Source organism: Siphateles boraxobius, unplaced genomic scaffold (assembly GCF_051911475.1).
Source record: "Siphateles boraxobius isolate OS27281-9 unplaced genomic scaffold, OSU_SipBor_1 86, whole genome shotgun sequence".
Taxonomy (NCBI): domain Eukaryota; kingdom Metazoa; phylum Chordata; class Actinopteri; order Cypriniformes; family Leuciscidae; genus Siphateles; species Siphateles boraxobius.
Genome location: NW_027509215.1, coordinates 7,108,944 through 7,134,533, shown reverse-complemented (window position 1 = coordinate 7,134,533; position 25,590 = coordinate 7,108,944). Strand labels below are relative to the sequence as shown.

Below are 25,590 nucleotides of genomic sequence, written 5' to 3'. Positions count from 1 at the left end.
TAAAACTGGTCAATAGAAGATTGATGACTCTCTGGCTGATGATATCTGCTGTGACATTCAGATGGTAGAGTCAAAATTTGGCATTACAACATGCTATATAGAATTTATTTCTTTGCATTTATTTTAAATTGGATTAAAATACTAAACCATATTTTTGATACAGTGAGATCATGCTATAGCTGGTTATTGTTGCATACTGATACACATGCCATTTTTACAATAGCAGGAAATATGCAATGAGCTAGTTTTAATGGGAATGCTCTGATGAAAAAGCAAAACTAGCACCTCTTAGTGTTACTTAATTTTAATGACAAGAGGAATGAGAACTGCTTCCAGAAAAATGTTTAAAATAAATAAAATGAAACAAATGTAGACACACTGTATTAAAGGTACAGCCTTGTATTGAGATATGCACGTTATAAAATACAGACAACTGTTTATAATGCAGAATGAAATGATTATTAAACATCTCTTAGTCAATATGACCGTCCAAACATTGTCAATGCATTCATGGCACAGGTTTAACAGGTAGCATGACTTTCTCAGTGCATGCTAAAAAAGAAATCTGAATAAAATATAGGTTAGAAAATACAAATACAATCAGCTTCCATTAAATTCTGCAGTACAGTCATTGAGCTTTTCCACATTAAAGGCCACAAACAATAAAATGTGATTATGAAGTGACAAGGTCTGAGAACAGCTTTGCCTTTAAATGTTTCTATCAATCTGATCATCCCACAAACACAGGACAGACCTCTTTCAAAGATAGAAATGCCAACACACAAATCAATGTCCATCCTGTCTGATCATATTCAGTCTACCGTATTACAGATATTCTCAACCACTCGGTTGAACTCGTCCGGCTGATCGGCGTAGACGTGATGGGAAGCGTCTTCAATCATCTGCAGAGAAAAGCCAACAACATTTACACATTTTAGTTTTTCCATGAATTTAAAATGTGCAAACGCTGTCATTTCTTACTCACCGTGACACTGGTGAGACTGTTGCCTCTGATCTGAGTGACAGTGTTTCCAGTAGAGCTGTCCACCCATGAGAGCGATCCGTACAGCATGCTGACGGGTGTCGATGGAGGCAGCAGGTTCACACGCTGAACCATAGGCCTTTTGGCCCAGCCCAGAGACTCAGACATGGCTTTGAAACCCACCTCACCACTGAGAGGAAAAGAGAATAAAACACACTATTGCTTCTACATCTGTAAAGAAATCTCTAGAACGTCAAGGTTAAAGAGGTCATGTTATACCCTTATACAAAGTCTTAATTTTGTTTCTGGGGTCTACCACAACATTTTTCAAGCTTGAATGTTTAAAAAACCTTCTCCTCCTTCTGAAAAGCGAAATGTGATCTGATTGGTCGGCTGGAACAGTGTGTTCTGATTGGTCAAGTGCTTCCATCGTGTTTGGAAACGTCCCGCTCCTTACTATAACCACGAGTTTCAACACACTACTAACTAACTCGACCAGGCCCCGCCTCTTTATTTTGCATATGCCTTGTACACAGGAATTATTTAAATGAGGAATATAGTGACGTGTTCGTTCCCGGAAGAAAACTCAAGACTACAATGGAGGCGTTTCAGGGAGTTCAGAAACACTGACACTGATATAGAGAATAACTCCCGCTGGAGGAACTTTGTGCTTTGTAACTTTGCAGACCATTTTCATGCTCAAACAGCAACATTACACACTAAAGGAAGCCGAAAATGTGAAAAAGCATAATAGGTGTTCTTTAATACGACTGTACCTCGGGCTCTGGGCGTTACAGTGGTAAATGTATTGTGTCATGGTGTCGTCATCAAACAGACCCTCAAACTTTCTCTTGAAGTCAGGACGGAATCTGTTCACCAGCCCTGGACCTGCAGATGGAGACGTGATGTGAGCAAATGTTTATTTTTTCGGTCCCACTTCATAAAAAGTGGCTTTAAGTACTATGTACTTACATTGAAATTAATAATTTGATACAATGGACTTATTGTGTACATACATGTTACATTACAGCTGTAATTAGTTTATGTAATTACACAGTTAACCCTTCCCTTACACTTTAACCCAACCTTAAACCGACCCATACCACACACACCTGACCCTAACCTTACCAGTATCACACCTCAATAGCAGCAAAAGTGTTTTACAATACAACATCAACACAATAAGTACTGTGTACTTATTTTATGATGTAAGTACATAGGACTTAAAGCCACTTAATATAAAGTGGGATCATTTTTTCTAAGTGGAAATGAAGTGCTTTAGTGTTTTCTTGACTAACGGATAAACATTAACTTGAATTAAAGCTTCTTGGCTTTTGTCAAAAGCCTAGTATGCTGCCTACCTAGACAGCATTTTAAGCAAGGGAGCATAAGATACCAAATTATGATCAAAGTTTTAGTCGTAATCACATATTTGAATCACAAAGATGTTAATCTAATGATGCATTGTGATCAGAACAGTGGGGAAAAAAAACAAGAATGTAGAAGCAGCAAGAGAAACGTTGATTATAAATATAAGTCATTTAATACTGAGAGTATCAGTTACAAATAGTTGTTCATTATTATTTATTAATTTATTATGAACAAGAAAAGACGTGCGTTTGAATATTCGTCTGATAAACAACCATGCTTATGCATAGTTCCAGATCAGTAACATGTGATGTTAATTTCAGTTGGTGCCTCTGTAGGAACTACAGACATCACTGCAGGATACTCGGCTTTGGAGCAGAGCTACAGTCATCATGGTCATGTTTCTCACACTCACCCCACGGTCCTGCTGCTCTGATGACGGCCAGTGGGTTGAAGAGGCTGAACACTGAAGCAAGAGCTTTCACCCAGCGAGGTGGCGATACCCTCTTCAGCTCTGACCCTTGACCTCCTGACTCCTGTGACTGAGGCTGGGGTCTCTCAGGGAAACCCCACGCGTCCACCAGGATGAGGTGACTGACTCTAGAGGACAAAAACACAACTGGTCTCAGGGCCGTGTAGTTCAATGTATTAAAGGTTTCCTTCACACACAAATGGAAATTCTGTCATTAATTACTCAGACTCATGTCATTCCAAACCCGTAAGAGCTTTGTTCAACTTCAGAACACAAATGAAGATCTTTTGATGAAATCTGAGAGCTTTCTGTCCCTCCATTGACAGCTACGCAACTACCACTTTGATGCTTCAAAAAGTTCAAAAGAGATCGTAAAACTAATCTATATGAATTGAACGGTTTAGTACAAATTTTCTGAAGAGACTTGGTCGCTTTATATGATGAACAGATTGAATTTAGTTGCGTTGCTGTCAATGGAGGGACCGAAATCTCTCAGACTTCATTAAAAAGATCTGTGTCCCGAAGATGAAGATGAGGGTGAGAAATTAATGACAGAATTTTAATTTACTAACCCTTTAACAATTAACATGACCCACATACTGTGGTTTGACAACCAAAAAGTCCAGGACTTCATTTTGAAGAATATATAATTTTTTTTATATTTTGAAAGCTACGAAATTAATTGCATTAAATACTTTGATTGCAAAGTGTGCTGGTGAAATATTTATATAAAATAAATGTCACAAGGTTTGATATTTTGTTATTAATTTATACGTCAATTTATTTGTATATACATATTGCAAAGTGCTCAAATTAAACTTTCATTTCCAATGTGAGGAATGGACGTAAAGTAACACCAGTAATATAAGATGTTTAACGTCTTTCTGCCAGAGAGCCAAAAGTTAAGAAATTATTTTTGACACAAAATTTTATTTTGCATAACATGTATCAATATTTTAGAGCAACTATAAAAAGGATCAGTAATATTTGTGTTTCATAAAATAGAATATGGGTTTAAAATGAAATAACAGTGAGTAGCTGACATCTCTTATTGTAAACTATTACTATTATTGCGCTATAATTGACTACATAAGCTTTCTTAGATACCTTTCTGGATATTGAATGGTATAGGATGTTGCTAGGTAACCACCCAGGCTGTGGCCCAATAGGATCATGCGTTCCAGCCCCAGTGATTGTCTCCACTGCTCTATTGAATTAACAAACTGCTCTTCGGCCAATGAGGCTTCAGATGGGAATGACGGGCGAGAACTGCGCCCGAAGCCCAGCAGGTCAATGGCGTAGACGGGTCGAGAATGACACAATGCGTCCAGGTTACGGATCCAGAGGCCGACCCCCCCTCCAAACCCGTGGATCATCACTAGGGGCGTCTGAGCGGCTAGAGAGAGAACGGGACACAGTCAGACTTTTTTAAGTGTGCTAAATACTTTTGCAGCTACTGTAGAAGAAGATTAGAAACTCTACCTTGGTCTTTATGTTTGAGTGCTGTCTTATTGGTGACTTTAAGGGTCCATATTCTGTTTTGATTTGGCAAAGTCACAAATCTGGACCAGACGTTATTCTGGATACCTGGACATATTAAATAGAATAAAAAATGAATCGGTAACACTTTACAATAAGGTTCATTAGTTAACATTAGTTAACAACCTTAGTTAACATGAACTTAGAATGAACAATACTTCTTCAGCATTTATTAATCTTAGTTAAAATTAATTTAAACATTTACTAATACTTTATTAAAATCAATGGTTGTATTTGTTAACATTAGTTAATGTACTGTGAACTAATATGAACAAACAATGAACAGCTGTATTTTTATCAAATAACATTAGCAAAGATACATACTGTAATAAATGTATTGCTCATTGTTAGTTCATGTTAGTTAATACATTAACTAATGAACCTTATTGTAAAGTGTTACCAATGTATCCTATACAAATTCTAATTATTAAAAGGGATCGGTGAGGATCTTACAGGCAATAATTTTAGCCTCTGCACTTTTCAATAAGGACATGGATGTTGGTCTCCAAGAGGGCCACCAGGACCAGTTCCCAGAGGTCGGCCTAGAAAGACAGATACATGTAGAGTCACTGAAGGGGTGAGAGCAATGCAGGTCTATGAGACTGTCCATGCAATCCGCCTGTGTACATACTGTGTTACGTCATCTGCCTTTATACACAGTACAAGCCTGTCACCTGCTGGCAATAAACCCAGTATTAATAATGCTTTGTTTGTGTGTACAATTCATTCGCAAGCACACAAAAGAAAAAAAATGTTTTAAATAAACAGATAATTATTATTAAATATTTTTATTTATGGTCTACTCTAAATTATACATCATGTGAAAAAGAATGTTCATCTTACATTGAAACATTAATACCCATATAAATTCTCTTATTTGTATTTATGTTCTGTACATTGTATAAATAAAAGGTACCATTATCATTTAAATTAAAATTTTAGTCTTACAGTACATTTAAAAATAATACTCCTATGAGCAAATAAGACAGAAAGGTTAAGTTATTATGTTAGGAGTGTCACTTTATTATTCAATACTTTTATTTATGGTCTGCTCTGAACATCATATGAATAAAAGGTCACATTAACACTTACATTTTCCTCTTACATTTAAACATTAATATTCCTATACCAATAATAAGACTAAAAACTTTATAAGTAAATTATTTTATAAGCAACACTTTATGACATATTTGTTTAATGGTCTACATTTCTATTGGTCTATCATATAAATAAAAAGTGCCATTAACATTACATTTAAATTTATAGTCTTACAGACAGAAAAGTTAAGATATTAATTATGTTAGGAGCATCACTTCATTATTCAATATTTTCTATATCTGCACTGTACATCATATGAATAAAAGATGCCACTAACATTTGCATTTTATATCTTACATTTAAAAATGAATATGCTTATGAGATAATACAACAAAATATTAAGCTGTAAATTATTCTATATTGTTATCTGGGTGAAAAACTGAGCCATATACTGTGTGACGTAGGCTAATAACTCAGCATGACTTTGCATAACCTTATGAAATCATCCAACACAAGTCATACCAGCATGTATGATTTATTCTATAACTTCATTTCAGACATTCACAGCAGGGATCCTGAAAATAGTGAAATGTTAAACATACAGTGTTACATAATAGAAGGACACTTCATGTTACATGAGCGACTCATGATTGTATTTATTAAAATATTACGGTACTCACTCTGTGTCAGTCTCGTCTTGTATTGTGGCGTTTGCAGGAGACATTATGAAGCATAATACAAGAACAATCCAGCACGAAAGACTATTATACTCCAGATATGTATGTTCGCCGGATCTGTCACATACAGTCGCTTTAAAGGCCCGTGTTTGTGTTTTGTAACACTGACGTCAGCGCATTTAAAGGAGGCGCATCATAGAAATAAAATAAGTGGGAGAAATGGCATGAAATGCACTGTTGTCTTAATTCGTGAACATATTTATTTATTCGAAATTTGTATGTTTTAAAACATTTCTGTAGTAATTATATTATAAAATAAGAGATAATCTTAGCTCTGATCCGTTTCCTGTAGCATTTTCTTGATATTATTTGGAATTGGAAGACTTGGAAAATACAGACATTTCGTATCAATAATATATGCAATACAACCAATTTATCTGGATAATTATATTTTCTGGAAAATGTTAACCAATCAGCCTATTATTCTTTAGTTTCACGATTGTCTCTAGTTATTCCGGAGTGGATTTGGAAAACTGCTACTATTAGAAAATTGAGTTGTGCCGTTATAATTGATGTATATGATGTGTTATTTTGTTTCAGACATGCATTTTGCAATCTAAGGAAATTGTATAGCTGATCATTTGGCAAATTGTACTATGATTTATATTCAAAAATAATATTTCTATTTAAAATGTGATATTTAAGGGTGTCAAATTACATGTCAGTATTTTATAGTGTTAAAGGAATTGGGTTTAACTTCATTATTTTCTTTAATCAATAGAAATGTTCATAGTTTATTGTTGTTAATTTATATGATTATGTAATATATGTAGGCTGCCTGTTTGTTTTCTTGAACACGAACGCCTCACGAGCATCGGAACTAAAAATCACCTGCAGTTTTAATGGGGAACATTTAGTGGACGCACATCTGTCTCTCTCTGCTTACACGTCATTCATTTCCTTGCTGCTTGATTTCTAGGGATACTGTGCTCGTGTTGAGGAGAAATTATGTCTAACTCGGTATTTTCTGTCTTGTCGCGTTTTGTGGAGGAGTACAGGAGCAGCACACCGAATAAGCTGAAGATGATCGACGCTTATATGTTGTATATTTTGCTGACAGGAGTGTTTCAGTTCCTGTACTGTGTGCTGGTGGGAACGTTTCCCTTCAACAGCTTCTTATCTGGATTCATCTCATGTGTGGGATGCTTCATACTGGCTGGTATTTACGCATATGTAATCATATATAAATAGAATCAAAATATAATGTTTAAAGGGCTAATATTGTATATTTGTCCAATTTATATATTTATGTCTGTTTATAATGCTAATTTTTTTTTTGCACCAAAACGGCAAACGGTCATGTAAAACTTTTTTTCCCCACCAGTTTTTCAAACTGTCATAATGATTTCAGTAACTTATATAATATATGCACACATACATACAATACGGGTTCAAAAAAGTTTGCAATAATTAAAAATTAAAAAAATCTTGTTGAAATGAGTATATTATGCTCAACAAGGCTGAATTTATCTGATCAAAAATACAGTAAAATTTTGTAATATTCGCGCAATTAAAAGTAACTGGTTCATGATTTTTAATGTATGTTAAAATTTTAATTGTTCAGCTATTATTTCAATGTTATATATATGTGTGTGTGTGTGTGCGTGTGTGTATATATATATATTATACATACACCCCATTTAGATGGTAAAACAACTTAATATTAAAAAATAATAGCATATTATAATATTAATAAATGAATAAATACTAGCATATTATATTGCATTTTTTATCTTTATTTATTTAATGTGATTATTTAAAGAACCTCATATCTGAGTTTCGGCAATCAGACAGATACATATTAAAAAAATGGTATCGGTCAAAAAATAAAAACATCCCATGTTTTCTAATCCTAAACCACTTAAATAACCACCTACACCAAACAATGTTGATATTCAGGGGCCTCATTTATAAAACTGTGCGTAGGATCCTTACTAAAAGTGTACGTGCGCCAAAAAGCCAAAAATGTCGTACGCAAAAAAATATTCAGACTTATAAAACCGTGCGTACGCCAGAATCTGCGCTGAATTCACTTTATAAATCCCAGTCAGCGTAAGATTGCGCGCACCTGCGTCTCCACCCCGAAATAACCACATATGGAGCTTACAACGCCTAGTTTTACTATGCATATCCTCATCTGCATATGATTTGCATGATTATTCATCCAATTGATCTATCCACCCACATGTTCATCGGTACAAGACATTATGGAAATATGAAATGCGGATGTGCTGTCACATTAGTTACATTAAAAAAAATAATTTAGTAGCCTATCCTTCCCTTGATTTTGAATAAATAAATCAAATTGAGAAAAACTTTCTTTGAAATATATTTTACACTATCTTTTCCACTGGCCAAAGAGTATTTTTAATTGATTTATATTTTTAATGGAAACAGATAGATCTTGTTGTGCATTATTTGCACAAAACTATTTTCTCAGACAATCTACTATTATCATAAGCAATTATCTCTGTAGTTAAACATTAAAACACAGCATGCCAGAGGAAAAGTGTTCGAAAGCATTGCATCCACAGCAAATATTTCTATTTATTGAATATAAAAAATGTTGTAACTTCTCAGTAATGGTTTCATGTAATTATTTAATCAAAATGTTTACATCTTAAGTAAAACAAAGTTTAAATCATTCTTTTTTTTTATTTAAACTGTTATTGTGAACATGCACTGTATTTATGATTAGGACTTATAATGAAGATTTACGGTTTTAGGTAGGCAATATGCATCAGTTTCACTAAACGTAATAGGTTGATGCAATTTGATTTATTGGGTGATGTAATAGGATAATTTAGAAGTTTTTCATTTTAAATAGTTATTGCTATTTGGGCCAGTTGGTGTCGCCAAAACACATACTCTTGAGCGCGTACGCACGGTCAAGAGCATGCTTACGGTGCGCACTTATTTACGCCAAGTTTATTTTTTATAAATCCCATTTTGTGCGTACGCAACATTTATACATCAGGCCCCTGGTCTTGTATGTGTTTAGTTCTGTAGTCGTGAAGTATAATTTATTGATAATTAGTGTCTCTGTTCTTCTGTCTTCAGTCTGTCTTCGCATCCAGATCAACCCTCAGAATAAAGGAGATTTCCTGACCGTCTCTCCTGAGAGAGCTTTCGCTGACTTCCTCTTCGCTCACACTGTTCTGCATCTAGTGGTTGTCAATTTTGTTGGCTGAATAAGAGCGTTACAGCAGGTGTGTGTACAGCGTTTTAAGAATGGTTCAAAATCACTTTTCATGTGTATAATTTGTTAGACAATATTTTGTCAAATCTGTGTGTGATTCAGTTCCATTGCTATATGAGGTTCTGTTGTGTACATATTAAGAAAAGAAAACAAAGCAACAAAATTGCACATATGTATCCTGATCCTTTTAAAATACACTCTAAACTGCTTCCTTGCTAAGCCAATTTCTCTAAAAACTCTCTAGCTGACAGATAATAAACCCTCTGGTGCCTAATATAGAAAAATGACCTGATACAGCAGTGCATGCTTCCTTTTTCATGTCCTGTATTGTCCTGTTATGCAATACATATCATATTATGCAAAATTCCCTTTTATAAAGTATTTGAACGCATATGTGTGTCAGCAGTGTGTGTAATCATCCTGCCTTTAATGGTAAAATCCACCCACTCCTTTTTTATAATCCCCATCATTCATAAACAGTCTCTCCAAACGAGCGGTTCCAGATTTCCAGAAGCCCCGCTCATGACTGGTGACGATCTGCACTATTAGCATAGATCACACCCTGAGTGAGCCGCAACAGTTCACTATTGCTGTTTACTCACTGTAACAGCTGAAGATTTACATGTCTGCGCATTGTAATGTAAAAAAACATTACAAATGTTCTGTTATTGGATGTACTAATGAACATAAGAGTCTCAATAGACTCTCGGCATCTGAGTCGCTGAGGACACCGTAGTTGAATTTCATTTATGAAGAAAATGTGCAGAAAGTGGTTAAAGTGTTATATATTTGAGCAAATCATTTTACGCCAGACTATACTTCACAAACGAGAACCAGTGCTATGCTGGATTTTCCTAAAAGTTGTTCCTGAAAGAGTTCTAGATTAATATGACAGTACATGCTAGTAGTCCAGGGATGGGCAACTCCAGTCCTCGAGGGCTTTAGCTCCAACCCTAATTAAACACACCTGAACAAGCTAATCAATGGGCTTGTTTGAGATGAGCAAAATCTGCGCAGAACCGATCATCGGTGATCAGCGCGTAATGCATGCCGGTTAGAAATGTGTCCGAGTGCGGTCCGCCTTGCTCTGATGTCATGCTGACGTGTGTCAAAAAGCTCTCGCGAGCTCAAGTCGCAGGTGTCGGATTCTGCAGTCGCGCGCAGTTGCTCTCCACCGACTGCGCTGACCAAAAGCATGATGGGAAACGACTTGCTGACAACACAACTTAATGTTGATTGGTTTAAACAACCGTGATGTATTGTTCTCTTTTAAAATGTTTGATTTTAAAACTCGGATTTTATGTTTTATGTGTATATGTTATGCGTGAATATTCCCAAACTCTCGGACAGTGCGATCTCTATGGGTTATGCAATGTAATTGTATTATATATATATATATATAAAACCACATAGCCTATGTCTGTATTAAAGAAAAAATGATTGATAAACACTTATTTGGAATGGAATTAAATTACAAGTACTTTGGGTGTCTTGTTCATTATATTTATTTTCATATAAAAGCAACAGAACTTAAATTACATCCAGTTTATTAGCAACACTGCACGAGCGTGAATCCCGCGATATCCATCATTGATCTCGCAGGTGTCAGATCCACTGCGAGAAGAGAGATCTGTCCGGCTTGCCTGCACTTTTTTCACTCCTCCCCTCACTGCAGCCGCCTACTCTCCACTACATTTCAGGCGAGGCAAGGCGCATCTCAAACAAGCCTAATGTTTTCAGGATTACTAAAAAATAATGTTTGTCGGAGCTAATCTCTGCAGGACAGTGGCCCTCGAGGACCGGAGTTGCCCATCCTTGTGCTAGTTGATGAGTTGAATCAATTTAACTCCACAACAACTACATATATGCTAACTAACCTTTTCACTAATTCACTAACTTTTACAGAAACGTTGTAACTCCTTCCTTAGTCTCTCCATCAGTGTCCGACTGCAGTTCAGACGTGTGGCTGAACACCACAACTGACAATTTCTGACATTTTGGCTGTGTGAAATTCTCCAGTTTTGTTATTGGGAGTTTCATTGTATTTAAAGGGACACATACAAAGATGGTGTGTTTTTGCTCACACCCAAATTGGGGCCAATTTGACAAGCTATAATAAATGATCTGTGGGGTATTTTAAGCTGAAACTTCACAGACACATTCTGGAGACTCCAGAGACTTATATTACATCTTGTGAAAAGGGGCATCATGGGTCCCCTTTTAATGGTCATTGCTTTATTCCGTCTTTCATTCCATGTTAAGTTTTTAATGTTCATGTTTGTTCGATGAGGCTTTCAGCTAACATTCGTTAATTTAAAGAAATGTAGACGTTCAATGTAAAGTTATCATCATGACACATGTTCATGATAGGATAAATTACTGGAGCATTAGGAAGTGTCCTAATTGTCTGTAAATGTATTTTTTATTAGTGCTGTCTAATCGATTAATCACATCTAACATTAAAGTTTGTGTCTGTTTTATTATGTCAGATGCGATTAATTGATTTGACAGCACAATGTTTTATATGTAACTTGTTTTCTCAAGATGAACTGGTCTGGTAGACCGCCTTGGATTAATTATATTTGTTGTCCACAGATATGAAGACCAAATCCTGCAGAACAACTACACACTCAACAGGCTGTGGATCTCTCAATGTTAATATATGTTTTGACAGAATTGTCATTCATGATCAGTTCTCGTCTTGTTCCTTAATTTTTCTACTTTTGTAAAACTTTCGGAAACTTATTGAAAGAAAATAAATGCCTTTAAAAACAATTCAGTGATCATGTGGTGTTTCTAGGTAACATATTCAGGCACTCGCATCTGAAGTAACATCTGAATCTTTGTGTTTAAGATATAGTTTTAAAATGTATATCAAAATGGAAAATTGAACAATAGCATATTTTATTATATTTTATTTTTTTAATCTAAATGAAACCAGAATCATTCTGACATTATGGTTAAAGTTACAAACATTGAAGCAATTCATTGAAAAAAATAGATTGTGGCCTTACACAAAAAGTATTAGCATTGCACAACACAATTGCAGTGTGGAACACACATGGTTAACCTCCCACATCTGGGCATGGTTTAGGCAGAAGGAAGTGAGAGTAAACGCAGAAATATTCTTTCTCACAACAGCTGTCATTAGGAAAGAGGGACTCCTTCCGATGGTTTATCACACTTGAGCTCAACAATGACTCTTCCGCTACTTCTAACCATTCTTGTTCTTGGTGAACTGCCAGGTGAGCTTTTATCATTCCTTTTGCACAAACAAATGTTGATGAGGCATTGAAACCGTTTTCCCAATCGGTTATGTGGAAGGGACATGAGCTTGGAAACATGTTTAGAAAGCCGTTCTACAGCTAAAATTGGTCATGGGTTTAAACTTCCTCTCTTTGGAATATTATATAAAACTGTTAAGCAGTTTTAAAACCCAGAATTGAAAAGTGTTCCTAGTTGCAACTAGTTAAATTTTCATATGAAGGAAAAAGCTGTGACCCAAATTCCAAGTGTTTTTGAGTGTCGTCTAGTAGCTTTTCCAAACACAATGTTTTTTAATTAAGTTTTCATTGTCAAAAGAGTCTTGAAAATACATGTGAAGATTTTATATTTTGTTATTTCCTTTTAAGCTTGATTGTAGTTTTTTGAAGACTGATGGACAACAGCTTTTGGATGTTTTGAATTTCATAAGTTTCATAAGTGAAAAAGTGAAAGTAAAAAAAAACGGGACAGTGAAAACAGGCCTATTGGCCACAGTAACAAACGGCGGCCATTGTAAGATATTTACAGTTTTCAATTATTTAACATTTCTAAAGAGTTTAAGCTTTATAAATAACTTACAATGATGATAAAGTTTAAATTTTGTGACCATTTGATTTTTTGCTTTCATGAGTGTAAATAATACCAGAAGCATTCTTGCATTATTATTGATGTTAGAATAAACCAATGCATTACATGATTACATAAATGACTAAATAAGCAATAGTAATTTGAGTATGTACTAATGATTTAAAAGCCATTCACTCTGTTCATCTGCATTCATAGACAGAGAAAATATGCGTATCACTGGAGACACATTTTGAGTCTTTTGAGGTCAAGAAACAAAATTCGCACACCTGCAATATATTTATATTGAAGAATATATTTGAATTGCATGAACTCGCCATTAACTTTTTGTAATTTATTGCTGTTTATAGACTATGTAATACTTTTATTTGTAATATCGGTAACACTTTACAACTTACAAGGTTTCATTTAAGATTATTTAACTAAAATTTTTAACATTAACAATAAACAAAACATCTATACAGTTTTGGTTAATTTAGTTTATCTCTGCATTTACTAAAACGATTTTAAGATCAAAAGGTGTATCTGTTAACATTTTTTAAAGGTAATTTTTTTTGTTTAAAGTCAATGCATCATCTATGGAGGACCAGCTCTACCGTATTTAAAAATAAATACAGAAATAAATAAATGCTCAATAAATAAATAAGAAGATGGGCCGCTTCCGCCAAATTCTGAAAACTACATTGTCGACATCTTTGTCCATGTGTGCCGCTAACTGAAACACACGTTCTGTCAGAGCGTCCAAACGAAAAATTAAAAAGTCAATACTTATAACGTTAGCATTGTTTTCAAAAACAGTTGCTATATGCCTCAGCTCACTGACAACTTCATCGTAGGTAGCCATCTTTGTTGTGACTGTGGCCGGTGGCATGTAGATTCGACCGATACAGTAAAATGCTAACCAACCAATGGGCAGAAGTTGACCCCCTAAGACAGCCCCTCCTCATTTGCATAATGAGGCTGAAATGCATACAGAAATGCAAAAGCGACAAGCAGAAATAAATAGCATTGAAGAAATAAATAAGCTAAAAAAATACAAAGGAAGAATAAAACAGACGAAAATATTATAACATGCACATAAATAAATATGGTAATTATTACAAAGGTGAATAAATAAAGAAGCTAATTAAGAGATATATACATTTATGTCTCACTGTATCATTTAATTTCTACCTACATTTATTTGTTAATTGTATTTTTGGGGGCAATTAATTGTATGCTTATTTATTTATTGAGCATTTATTTATTTCGGTATTTATTTTAAAATATGGTAGAGCTGGTCCTCCATAATCATCGTCCCTTCTTCCAAAACGTGTTTTTGTCTTGCCCCTGATTCACTATGATGAAGCCTATTATTATAAGTGTATATTTTAGACCTATGGGTGGTTTTCACAGGAAATTGTGCCGCACAATTTGTGCGTGTCTAGTCACATTTATTTATATAGCGCTTTATACAATACAGATTAATCATCTACAGGGATAAACAGGAAAATAATGATTCTATGAAGCAAACAGAATTCAATTCTGTTTTAAAGCAGCTCTAAAACGACAACAGTAAGCATTGGTTATTCAGTTGAAATATGTTTAGTGTTGATTCAGTTTGGTTCTCTAACTGTAAAGTTCAAATCACCTATAAAGCAGCTCTGGAGAAAACAGTGATGGTATTATTCAGCTCTATAGTGATCCAATAGTGTGTCAGTGCATTCAAGTCAATAATATTGCAGAATATTAATTCATAAATGTATAGACAAAAGTTCCTCCAGCTACTTTGAGCTGTATCTGGTGTGGCAGAGGTTAGTTGTCATATCCAGTGAGAAAGGTTGACATGGAGAAGCTAAATCTCAAACCTCCAGGGAATCACTCATGTAAATAGGAGAGTCTGCTGGCAAAAAGAGAACATGACAGAGCTCGTGATAAAACAAGAATCAACACTGGCTTGGCTTTTCGGAGATGGCAAAAAGACCAGAGGGATTTGAAATGTAATAAACGTGACGCAGAGATGGCATTTTTATTATTCAACCGGTAAGGCATTTTTTAAACTGATCAATTTCATCATGTAGCTCTCCAACAGAGTTCACTGTAGAGCATTATCTTGTGAAAGCTCACAATCATCCGCAGAGCCGAAGCACAACCAAAACAATGTTCTTCTGCAAAATGCATGCAGTTTTTTTATAACCTGTAATGCACTATGAATGAGAACTAACATTAACCAATGATGTACAAATATATGCTCATTGTTAGCTCATAGTTATTGCATTAACTAACGTTAACAACTGAGACCTTATTGTAAAGTGGTATCATTAAATCTTGGAGCTTTTTATTATCCGTCCGTTATCTGGTTCAATCTGTTTTTAGGTTCCTACTTCACCATGACCACTGTAGGAGACCTGGCTGTGCTGGAGGGTCAATCCGTCACTGTCCCGTGTCACTATAACCCGCAGTATATCAGCCATGTGAAGTACTGGTGCTACGGCCGGATGAAGGACTTCTGCTCCAGCCTGGCACGCACCGATGACCCCACAAAAGCCCCTAACGTCAAGGGAAGGGTGACGATCGCGGACGACCCCTCTCAGCATGTGTTCACCGTGAGCATGCAGGACCTGACGGAGGGGGATTCGGGGTGGTACTGGTGTGGGGTGGAGCTGGGAGGGATGTGGGTTTCTGACAGCACTGCTTCCCTTTATATCAGCGTCATTCAAGGTGACTTAAGAAAATCATTTGGTTTGGCTATGCTAAATCCGGCACATTACTTTTTGAAAAGGTTTTTTTTTTCTTTATTATTATATAGCTAATTATCAAAAGTATATATAAAAAGTTTGCCTATACAATAGCTGATAATTATTTTAATGCCATATGAATTCAACAAAACTTGAAAATGTTTGCATTGTGATTATTGTTTTCATGGCACATTTCCTTCTATATTTGTATTATGTACTATAATGCAGAAAAATCTCATTCACATTACTGCACTGTGGAAAAATGTATTTATACATTTAAAATATTTATAAATTATATATTAACATTTTATCAAACATTCTAATATTATTTGGTACATCCTTTAATTTATGCTGATTTACAATTAGGTCAAATTTGACGATTTGGTGGGAGAATTTAAAAAAATCCTAGTTTTCCTAAAATACTACAAAAACATGAAGCGGCAATAAGAAATGTTTCTTGAACAGCAAATCAGCATATTAGAAAGATTTCTGAAGGATCATGTGACACTGAAGACTGGAGTAATGATCACATGAATAAATAGCATTTTAAAATATATTCTAATAGAAGTTATTGTAAATTGAAATGTTTCACAATTTTACTGTATTTTTGATCAAATACATTTTCTAGTTTGTGAAAGACTACTTTTAAAAACATTAAAAAATCTTAGACACCAAACTTTTGAACAGTAATATATATAAATGTGTGTGTGTGTATTCCCCTTTTGAAATGTGACCTTTTCTGCTGACTGTGTTGATTTTAAATGATTGCTTCTCATATTGATAATCTATAAAGCAATGAAGTGTTTGTGAAGGTGTCATGGAGGTGTTGTAGTCAGCGTGACTCGTGGTTGTTTTGTTGCAGGCGTTTCAGTGGTGAACAGTATGGTGAGTGGAGATGAAGGCAGAAGTGTCACTGTTCAGTGTCTCTACAGTAAAAACCTCAGGTAGCCAAACAACAAAAAAAATTAATGAAATTGTTTATTTTCATGACAATCTTCCACTAAATTCTCATTGCTGCACTGCATTAATAATAATATATATATATATATATACATATGTAATCAAAATTTACTCTATGCCAAACCTTTTACTGATGGCATTTTTTGAAATCACTGCAGGTCCAGTGAGAAGCGGTGGTGTCGCAGTGGGAACTGGAACTCCTGCATGGTGACGGATTCTGAAGGAACATTTAGCAGTGGAAACGTGCTCCTCCATGATGACAAGGACAGCATGTTCACTGTGACGCTAACACAGCTGGAGATGAGAGACTCGGGCTGGTACTGGTGTGGTTCCGGTCAGCAGCACGGGACTGTTCATGTGTCAGTTACACCACAAACCACAACACGTATGTTGCACAGAGCCTATTGCTAACATCACAAACTACATTCTTCCATTTTTTTGTTGAAACGTGCATGCAAAACTCACTGTCAGGATGTTGAATACAGTTGCTAAGATATTTTAAGTGCAGTAGCCAATGGCTGCTGCCGCATTGCATTACGATGAAAGTTTGTTTGGGAATAGAAAATAAAAAAGGTGATTGTAACTTTTTATTTTGCAATTCTGACTTTATTTAATTACGAGTTTAGATATAAATTTAGAACTGCAAGACAACCTCTGAATTTTGAGAATAAAGTTGCAGTGAGATAAATAACGTCAACATTGCTAGATATAAACTTGCAATTGCAAGAAAAAAGTCAGAAAAAAGTTTTTCAGTTCTAATGAGCTTTTTGTCTTACAATTCTGACTTCTTGCAAAAGTTAATAAGTTTATAACTAATAAAATAACACTTTCCTTGGCATGTAACTGTGATCTCATCATTATGTTGAGGGACCAGAATCAACTCACGTGAATGTACACAGTTTTATTTAACTAAATCACTAACACATAACTATCTAAAGTTAAACAAACACATACACATTCCTGCTTAAAGATTGGGGAAAAAAGTGAATGGAACCAGAAACAGGGAACGAAGCTATGAAAAGAGTCATTTAAATGATCTGAACAGAACCATCAATTTCACAAGCACCTTGTTAAGAGGGGTCTCCCTCTTATAATAAACCTCTGTTTAGTTAGTTAATTGTACGATACTTTGCCTTAGCTGTTGAAAAAGCGTCCGTATGCAGTCACTCATGCCGTGAGTCAATGGTGTTGAAGTTGCAATCAATTTCTTCCGTGTTGAAAAAGAAATTTGAATGAAATTGCGATGTTAGTCTGACTGTTTAAACATAGCGGGTATTAGACCTACAGCAAAAGGAAGATGGAAAAAAGAAGGAAGTGGGATCTGTTTTAAACATCTGAGGATGGTCTCTCCTCTTAGGGGTCAGTGAGCCAATGGTAACATAAATTCGGAGGGAAAGTTTACTTTTGTCTTCAAGCATGGTAATTTGCATATGTAACTGGATTGGGTGTTGATGCAGAAGCTATTAAAAACAACTGTTCTTGTAATACTAATACGTTGCATCAACATATAATATACACGATCAATTAGATCATCAAAATAAAAATTTGTAGATACCAAACATGGTGTAGGTCAGGTTACATTAACAGGTGGTTCTATCATCAAGCATGCATAAAACACTACACAATACAAACGACACTATACAGGACAGTAATAATCCTACACACCATGTTCTGGAGATATGCATGTTCCTTCAAAGATGGTGTTCTGATATAGGCATTATACGCAGTATGTGTGTTTCAATAGAGGTATGGAGTGAGATTTGACTCTATCACATTATTTTTGGTAAATGGCTTTCATGTGTGTTAGTTGCCTCATTTTGTTCTTGGTTGAGGGGTTTTAAAGATTGTTTAAATAGAACAAATAATAATGTCTAATTACAGATGAAAAGTCAGAATTGTGAGAGAAAGGTCACAATTATTTGATCTGTGTCCTTGTGCCAGGGGCCACAGTGTCTCCTGTCCAGTATCAGAAAACAACAGTCCGGACTCCGTCTGTAATGAGCATAAATGACTCTCACAGGTATTACCTCTGTATATTTCCTCATGGCTGATTTCACATGAAGGGATAAAAAGCTTTAGCAATGAGCGATGCTGAGATATGTGTCTCATACACTCTTAAAAATAACAGTTCTCTATTGACATTGATGGTTCCACAAAGAACCGTTAACATCCATGAAATGCTCCGATCTACGGCAATGCTTAATGCTTCTTTACAGTGGAAGAATGTTCTTTAGATTTTTAAAATGTTCTTCACACTAAGAAAATAATGTTTCTTTTAAGAACTGATTACTGAATGGTCCTTCTATGGCATCACTGTGAAAAACACATTTTGGAACCTTTATTTTTAAGAGTGTATGAATGAATATTCTTTTACCATTAGTTTATATTTGGGTAACACTTTATTTCACTTTAATTACATAATTAGTTACTTGGGGTGGTGATGGCGCAGTGGATAAGTCACATGCCTTTGGTGTGAAAGACCCGGGTTTGAATCCACTGTGAGACACCAATGTGTCCCTGAGCAAGACACTTAACCCCTAGTTGCTCCAGAGGCGTGCGACCTCTAAAATATAGCAATTGTAAGTCGCTTTGGATAAAAGCGTCTGCTAAATGAATAAATGTAAACTAACTCTCGTTAGAGTATTAGTAGACTGTCTGCTTAATATCTGCTAACTTTTTATTGTTTATTGTGATAACTTTGCAACTACTTATTCTAACCCTACCAGTCTACTAATAATAACACTATCTAGAGTTAGTAGACATGTAGGGGCAACGCTACTTAGTCAACAGAATGTGTTAAAGGGACCATCAAAATAAAGTGAAACCGATATTTGACGAACACTAAAATTGGTATTCGACTAACACATCATGTCTGTTTTCAGTCGTCCTGTTTGGGAGTCTCCTCTCGTGGTGTTTGGGGTAGTACTTCTGGTCATGATTGTGTCTCTGGCATTTTGGAAGTTGCGGAAACAGTATAGTAAGTTTTTTGTGTTTTTAGTGGCTTAAAAAGTTATTGGTTACTTACAAACTCGTCTGGAACTTTATTCCATTCTGATTTCTAAGCTTAAACGATGTCTCTGGATTTGGAGACTACCTGTTTTTCATCATTTAACTTCATTTAGCTTGAGAGAAAAAAGGTTGTGTTCTCATTTTTCTGTCAGTAATGCTTCATAACTAATTTTTGTTTCATTTTGCAGAGAAAAAGCAGAAGCATCAAAGGACAACGATAATCGGACAAACGAACGATAATCTCACAGTCAGTGCAATTTATCTAACAGTCAAATTACCCAATTTACTTTCTTCATGTATGTAACCTTGTCTCTTTGAGGATGATTCATTGGTGCACGTTATAAAAACGGAATCAAGAATCTAAAATGTTGCCACTTTTTTTCTCACAACTGTGACTTTTGTGAGCTATAAACTAACAATTAAAAAAGGGTAATTGCAACTTTTTTGTCACTGTTTCAAGTTTATATCTCTCAATTCTGAGAATAAAACAATTCAAAAGGTATAAATTGACAATTCTGCAGTTGCGAACTCACAATTCTGATTTATTTATTTTTCTGAGAGTTGTGAGATAAAAAGTCACAATTACCTTTTTTACTTTTTATTCCATAGTGGAAACAATCTTCGATATGTAATTCAAAAAATTAATTTAAAAAATGTTAGTTTGGTGATTTGTGAAGAATAAAATTGGCATCTGATGGAGCATGCGTTTCCCTTCATTGTTTAGCTTGAAATAAGTATTGTAGTTATTAAATATTTGCTTGTTTATAAATAAAGCATGTTTCAATTTGTTCCAGACCATTAAATACGACATTATGGTGTCTTGCAAGCTAATATGGATCCTTATCTTTCATTCAAAACTGCCACAGCCTTGACCGCTCTCTTATTGATTGCTTTAGTCTCCACCCACTCCTCCTGCACCAATCAGAACACTTGACTGCTTACTGATCACAGCTGCACTGGTGTAATGGAGGTTATAAAGCTTTTTAATTAAGATTTTGTGGTGACCAGTGTAGGTTTAATGATGCAAATGGTGATGACAAGTTCTTCTGGTTGCGGTATTTGATAGTATCCTACTTGTTTGCAGATGTGTCCATGGACCGAAGACGACTATAAGAATACCTCAGTGATTTTCCTGAACTCTCCAGCTCAGCAGGTCCAAATGCTCTAACAGGAGCCTTGTGATGGGAAACAACTCATGGACATTCTGATGATGGAGAATTTAAAGTGAACTGATGGACACTATGACTCAAGTCTTTTTAACAAGTCAATAAAAGACCTGCAGAATCGAGAAACTAGGGTTATTTTTGACATTTCTTCACATTTAACAGTTAAATGGAGCATAATCTTCATAAATTTCAATGCATTTTTCATGTTGTGTATTTCATGCTTATCTGTCTGTAAGTGAAGGTGGATTCATGGCATATTGGAAATATCGTAATTTCGAGATTCCAACTTGTAAACTCCAAATTTTCTGAAAGCTCTGACTTGTACCATGTGCCTGCTGTACCACCTGACTACTGCAGATTCATTTTGGCGTTGATAGTGTTGCCATAGAAACACACAATTCCGAGTCCGAGAACAGCTTTGAGTAGAACGTCACGGATTGTCATCTAGTAATTATGGTAAAACCGCAGCTTATGTACAAGACTTGTAATGAGTGAGTAGTGTAGTGTGGGATGGATGTGTTCTTATTAAGAGCTGTTTATTAAACCCAGTGAAGGAAATGTGTGAAACCATAGACATAATAGAGAGTAGACGCCGCATTGACCGCTACTGGCACTGACGAGCCGTGGGGCCACCATCTTGGATCGGTCTAAAATCATTCACAAGTGTTTCACACATGGACATAATAGAGAGTAGACGCCGCATTGGCTGCTTGGCGCAAGAAATGCGGCCGCCATCTTGGACCGGTCATACTCCTAGTTGCGTAGCAGCAGAAGAAACAAGTTTCTTCAACTTCCAGTCCCATGGGACACAGACACAACCAATGACAACTCAGAATGATGGTTGTCGATACCAAACTGTGTCTCCTTAATGTGTTCCTCAAGCAGAAAAATCCTCCGTTACAATCTCCTCCCGGATGATGTGTGTGACTGTCGACACCTTGGGAGCTTGCATTGTTGAAGCTAGGCAGATCCTCCTCTCTGCAGCTCTCAGTACCTTATAATAATAATAAATAATACATTATATTTATATAGCACTTTACACAGTGCTCAAAGACACTTTACAGAACAGAGAAAATAAGAACAAAGCAACCTCAATATACACAGATGTGATCAGTGAAATAAGTGATAAGTGAAACTTGTGTGGCCAATATACTTGATAAATAAAGGAGTTAAGCTACTGAAAAGTTACTTGATTCAGGAAATAGTGAAGCTACACCCAAAATACTAAATTACTAGCTAAGATACAAGTAGCGACGGCCCAACACTGATAAAAGAGTCTGTGCCACTTGTGTAAAATTCGCTGGCCTATGTTATTCCAGTAATATATATATATATATATATATATATATATATATATATATATATATATATTTTATACAATAGCATTCTTATGTCAGTTGTAATCTAATTCAGTGTTGTGGAATATGACTTATCAAGTCTCGGTTTATAGCCGGGTGAACACCGGCCGATGCAGTAAACATAGCCTAGCTGCTTCTCAACTCTCTGGTAATATTCTATTCACAAAATACAACCAATTGTCAGGTAATGTTAAATCTTACTTGTGAAAAGTAATCCCCTGAGCCCTGTTTGCGATGGTCCACCGATTTGAGCAGGAATATGCTCTGGCATCTTGTTTCTTCTGCTGCTGCTCTACTAGGAGTCGGTCTAAGATGGAGGCCGCATTTCTTACTCCCAGCAGCCAATGCGGCGTCTACTCTCTATGTCCATGTGTGAAAACACTTGTGAATGATTTTAGAAGAAAGGAAGTACTGAGTGTCTCACTCTTGTTATTTTTGTCTTGTCATGTTTTTAATCAGTATTATTTTAAATTTTTACATTTTACACATCTATTATAAACTTCTGTTCAGAAAAAGTGCTTCATTCACATTTTGTTTCAAGCTGAAAATGTTTAAAATGTTTATTTGAGGTTGTTTTTTCACCTGCTGTCTATTCTTTTGCTTTCAAGGGTTGACCTCAAAGAACCCATGTCTGTCGCGACCCACTGCAGTAGTTCTATAATTGTAAAATGAGAACTAGTAGACACGGAAATGTTGATACCCAGTAATACCAGAAGGAAACACTTTTATGTCGACCGCATTGCACGTAAAGTAAATAATTATTTTTCAGAATAATTTTAAACTTCTCGTCAAAGTGATGCATTTGTGATTTTTGTAACATTTGCAATCAAGCGTTATGACATTTTATTGTAAAGGTTTTTGTCAAGTTTTATGACAAGCAACCAAAGAGCACGGATGCAGGAAGTGGGAGTCTAATCTAGCTAGAGCATTAAATCATAGGCACAGCTTGAATGATAAGCTGTTTCTGTAGTATTAAAAAAAGGAAAAGACGTACGCAAAGATGATGCAGAGAGAAGAAACATTGCAACTTTTTGCCAGAAGGAATGTCGATTTGAAGAAGTTCATTGTGTTTTTCCTTTGGTTTATAACAGGCAAGTGTTCAGTTTATTCATATACGGTTAATTGGTATGTTCTGCTGTATGACATGCTGTATTCCATCTAAAACTATTTCAAACAGCTATATTTATTTTTATTATTACAGACTTTTGTTAAAAGAGAAATTCATTTGTTATGCCACTGGACTATTTAAGATGAACCTAGTGAAGATAAAAAGTGCCTTTGATATAAATGGTGACTAGTTAGACAAATACTGCATTTTACCTTAAAAATTCATATTGATTTTGACTTGATCTTGATTTTTTTTTTAAAGTCCAAGTGCATGTTTTGTGTTGCTTATGTATTAAATTTTTTTTACTGACACTTAAAAGAAATGGTGTATAGCATGTACATGTAAAATAATTTAATAAACAGGATCAGTACGCAGAGAGTTAACGGTTCAGACTGGAGGATCTGTCATTATTCCATGTTATTATGACAGGAAATACACAGAACACAAGAAATATTGGTGCTTTGATGCAAAATCGGCATATAATTACTGCTCTGTTCTGGCATATGCTAATGAAACCAAAGGAAAAGTGTCAGTAATCGATCATCCAGATCAGAGTTTCTTTACTGTGACTATGAGAAACCTGCAGCATGAAGACACTGGATCTTACTGGTGTGTTGAGGAGATTGGAGGAATATTTCAATTGGATGAAAAAGAGCAGCTTCGTCTCACAGTTCAATCAGGTTTGAGATGAGTTTCACATTCAGATGAATAATTATGATCCTGATTCCTAATAAATCACAATGACTTGTGTCTGTGTGTTCAGCTCCTGATGTGTCTGTGATGAACAGCAGTGTATCTGGACATGAAGGTGATAATATCAGTGTTCAGTGTTTCTACCGTTCTGAATATCAGAATAAACCCAAATAGTGGTGCAGATATAAAGATAAGGACTGTTACACAGTGGGGAGGACTGACACATCCCAGAATTCATCAGTCCAGATCAGTGATGATGGGAGAAGCTCCTTCACTGTGTTGATGACTGGACTGAGACTCAGTGATTCTGGATGGTATTTCTGCTCAGTTGGAGATCTGCAGACTCCTGTTCAACTCACAGTCACTGGTATAACTCATTCTCAATCAAATCTACATAGGTTTCCTATGACTAAAATAAGTTTGCATCTTTTTCTGTGTTCAGTTCCAGATCCACATGTTCCTTTTCTCACTGTCACTGAACTAATACCAGGCATAAAGACTCTTATAGGTGTATGACAAAGTCATAAATTATTTTAATATTTTCTTAATTTCTTTTTCACAGCATCTGTGACCACAGAATCATCTGAGATAAACAGGTTAGTAGCTAATTAAAAATTAAAATTGATATTTTCTGTCATGGGCTTGATTATATGCTTAGCTGTCTGTGTTACAGAGTTGAATTTACTGTCTTTCTGAACATTTAATTGATTTTTGTGTGTGGTGTTGTCTGCTTATTTTTTGTCTTTTCTTTAGTTTTCTGATCAGATTAATTTTAATTTCTCTCTGTTGTTTCTTAGTAGAAATGCAGCTCTCTCATCTACAACACCAATTTACAGTGAAGAGCGGGAGAATGAGTATTGAGATATAATGTTTATTGCTTAAATTAAAACAAGAAAAACAGAATAGAACTTTTAAATCAACTATACAGAAATTATTCTGTAATTTTATGCTATTGTAACTTTATTAAGGATGAAATATTCTCCATTGGATAAGGCTAAACATCATCGTTCTAAACATCGCATTCAACAAAAAAGATGTAAAAGAACGTTTCATACTTGTGATAAAAGAAAAAAAAACTCACTTGCGGCCCCTCCTCCCACTTTCTACCGCTGCTCATGTGCATTTGTTATTATCGGAGCCGGCCAACTTTATCATGTGGAGCTATGTCTACCGAGGTGGGTATACATCATACACAGAATCATGTGGCGTGTGTGTTAATGTCGAATGGCCGTAAAGCAGTTTGTGTTTCTCGCTCGTTCCCGCTTCTCACAAGACTTCCTATTTCCAACTTACTGGGACGTTAGTCCCAGTAAGTTGCAATGTTGCAAGGTTGTTTTTCCGCATGGGAACGCTGGGGTTAGCGGGGAAAGTCTCCATTCTCACCAGAACCGGTTA

General features: G+C 35.5%; 3 protein-coding genes across 6 annotated transcripts; 2 read left to right on the top strand and 1 right to left on the bottom strand.

Annotated features, from left to right (window-relative positions):
• Positions 1–383: 383 nt before the first annotated feature.
• On the bottom strand, positions 384–6,257 carry abhd4 (abhydrolase domain containing 4, N-acyl phospholipase B). 4 transcript variants are annotated; one of them, XM_077222181.1, is made up of 10 exons: positions 6,080–6,251; positions 5,922–5,974; positions 4,993–5,035; positions 4,815–4,903; positions 4,305–4,409; positions 3,930–4,218; positions 2,766–2,950; positions 1,759–1,870; positions 986–1,172; positions 384–902 (listed from the first exon to the last, which is right to left on the bottom strand). In XM_077222181.1, the coding sequence occupies exons 4-10, from the start codon at positions 4,852–4,854 to the stop codon at positions 813–815; spliced, it is 1,008 nt and encodes a 335-aa protein (XP_077078296.1). In that variant the 5' UTR covers positions 4,855–4,903; positions 4,993–5,035; positions 5,922–5,974; positions 6,080–6,251; the 3' UTR covers positions 384–812. The 4 variants fall into 4 exon arrangements, with proteins under 4 accessions (XP_077078296.1, XP_077078297.1, XP_077078295.1 ...); XM_077222182.1 differs by having other exon boundaries at positions 4,993–5,038; positions 6,080–6,226; XM_077222180.1 differs by lacking the exon at positions 5,922–5,974 and having other exon boundaries at positions 6,080–6,242.
• Positions 6,258–6,985: 728 nt separating this feature from the next.
• On the top strand, positions 6,986–12,108 carry dad1 (defender against cell death 1). Its single transcript, XM_077222264.1, has 3 exons — positions 6,986–7,295; positions 9,197–9,345; positions 11,931–12,108. Exons 1-2 carry the CDS (start codon positions 7,085–7,087, stop codon positions 9,325–9,327), a joined length of 342 nt encoding a protein of 113 aa, XP_077078379.1. The 5' UTR covers positions 6,986–7,084; the 3' UTR covers positions 9,328–9,345; positions 11,931–12,108.
• A 316-nt stretch (positions 12,109–12,424) lies between these two features.
• On the top strand, positions 12,425–21,291 carry pigr (polymeric immunoglobulin receptor). Its single transcript, XM_077222190.1, has 8 exons — positions 12,425–12,580; positions 15,540–15,884; positions 16,764–16,845; positions 17,020–17,246; positions 18,803–18,881; positions 19,744–19,838; positions 20,059–20,117; positions 20,955–21,291. The coding sequence occupies exons 1-8, from the start codon at positions 12,532–12,534 to the stop codon at positions 21,036–21,038; spliced, it is 1,020 nt and encodes a 339-aa protein (XP_077078305.1). The 5' UTR covers positions 12,425–12,531; the 3' UTR covers positions 21,039–21,291.
• The last annotated feature ends 4,299 nt before the right edge of the window (positions 21,292–25,590 follow it).

Coding starts and splice junctions, on each gene's coding strand:
- abhd4 (XM_077222179.1), bottom strand. CDS start 6,123: ATGTCTCCTGCAAACGCCACAATACAAGACGAGACTGACACAGA. Junction 2,951..3,929: donor ACCATTCAATATCCAGAAAG/GTATCTAAGAAA, acceptor TTTGTCCTCTAG/AGTCAGTCACCTCATCCTGG. Junction 903..985: donor ACAGTCTCACCAGTGTCACG/GTGAGTAAGAAA, acceptor TTTTCTCTGCAG/ATGATTGAAGACGCTTCCCA.
- dad1 (XM_077222264.1), top strand. CDS start 7,085: ATGTCTAACTCGGTATTTTCTGTCTTGTCGCGTTTTGTGGAGGAGTAC. Junction 7,296..9,196: donor GGGATGCTTCATACTGGCTG/GTATTTACGCAT, acceptor TTCTGTCTTCAG/TCTGTCTTCGCATCCAGATC.
- pigr (XM_077222190.1), top strand. CDS start 12,532: ATGACTCTTCCGCTACTTCTAACCATTCTTGTTCTTGGTGAACTGCCA. Junction 17,247..18,802: donor TACACCACAAACCACAACAC/GTATGTTGCACA, acceptor TCCTTGTGCCAG/GGGCCACAGTGTCTCCTGTC. Junction 20,118..20,954: donor AAACGAACGATAATCTCACA/GTCAGTGCAATT, acceptor ACTTGTTTGCAG/ATGTGTCCATGGACCGAAGA.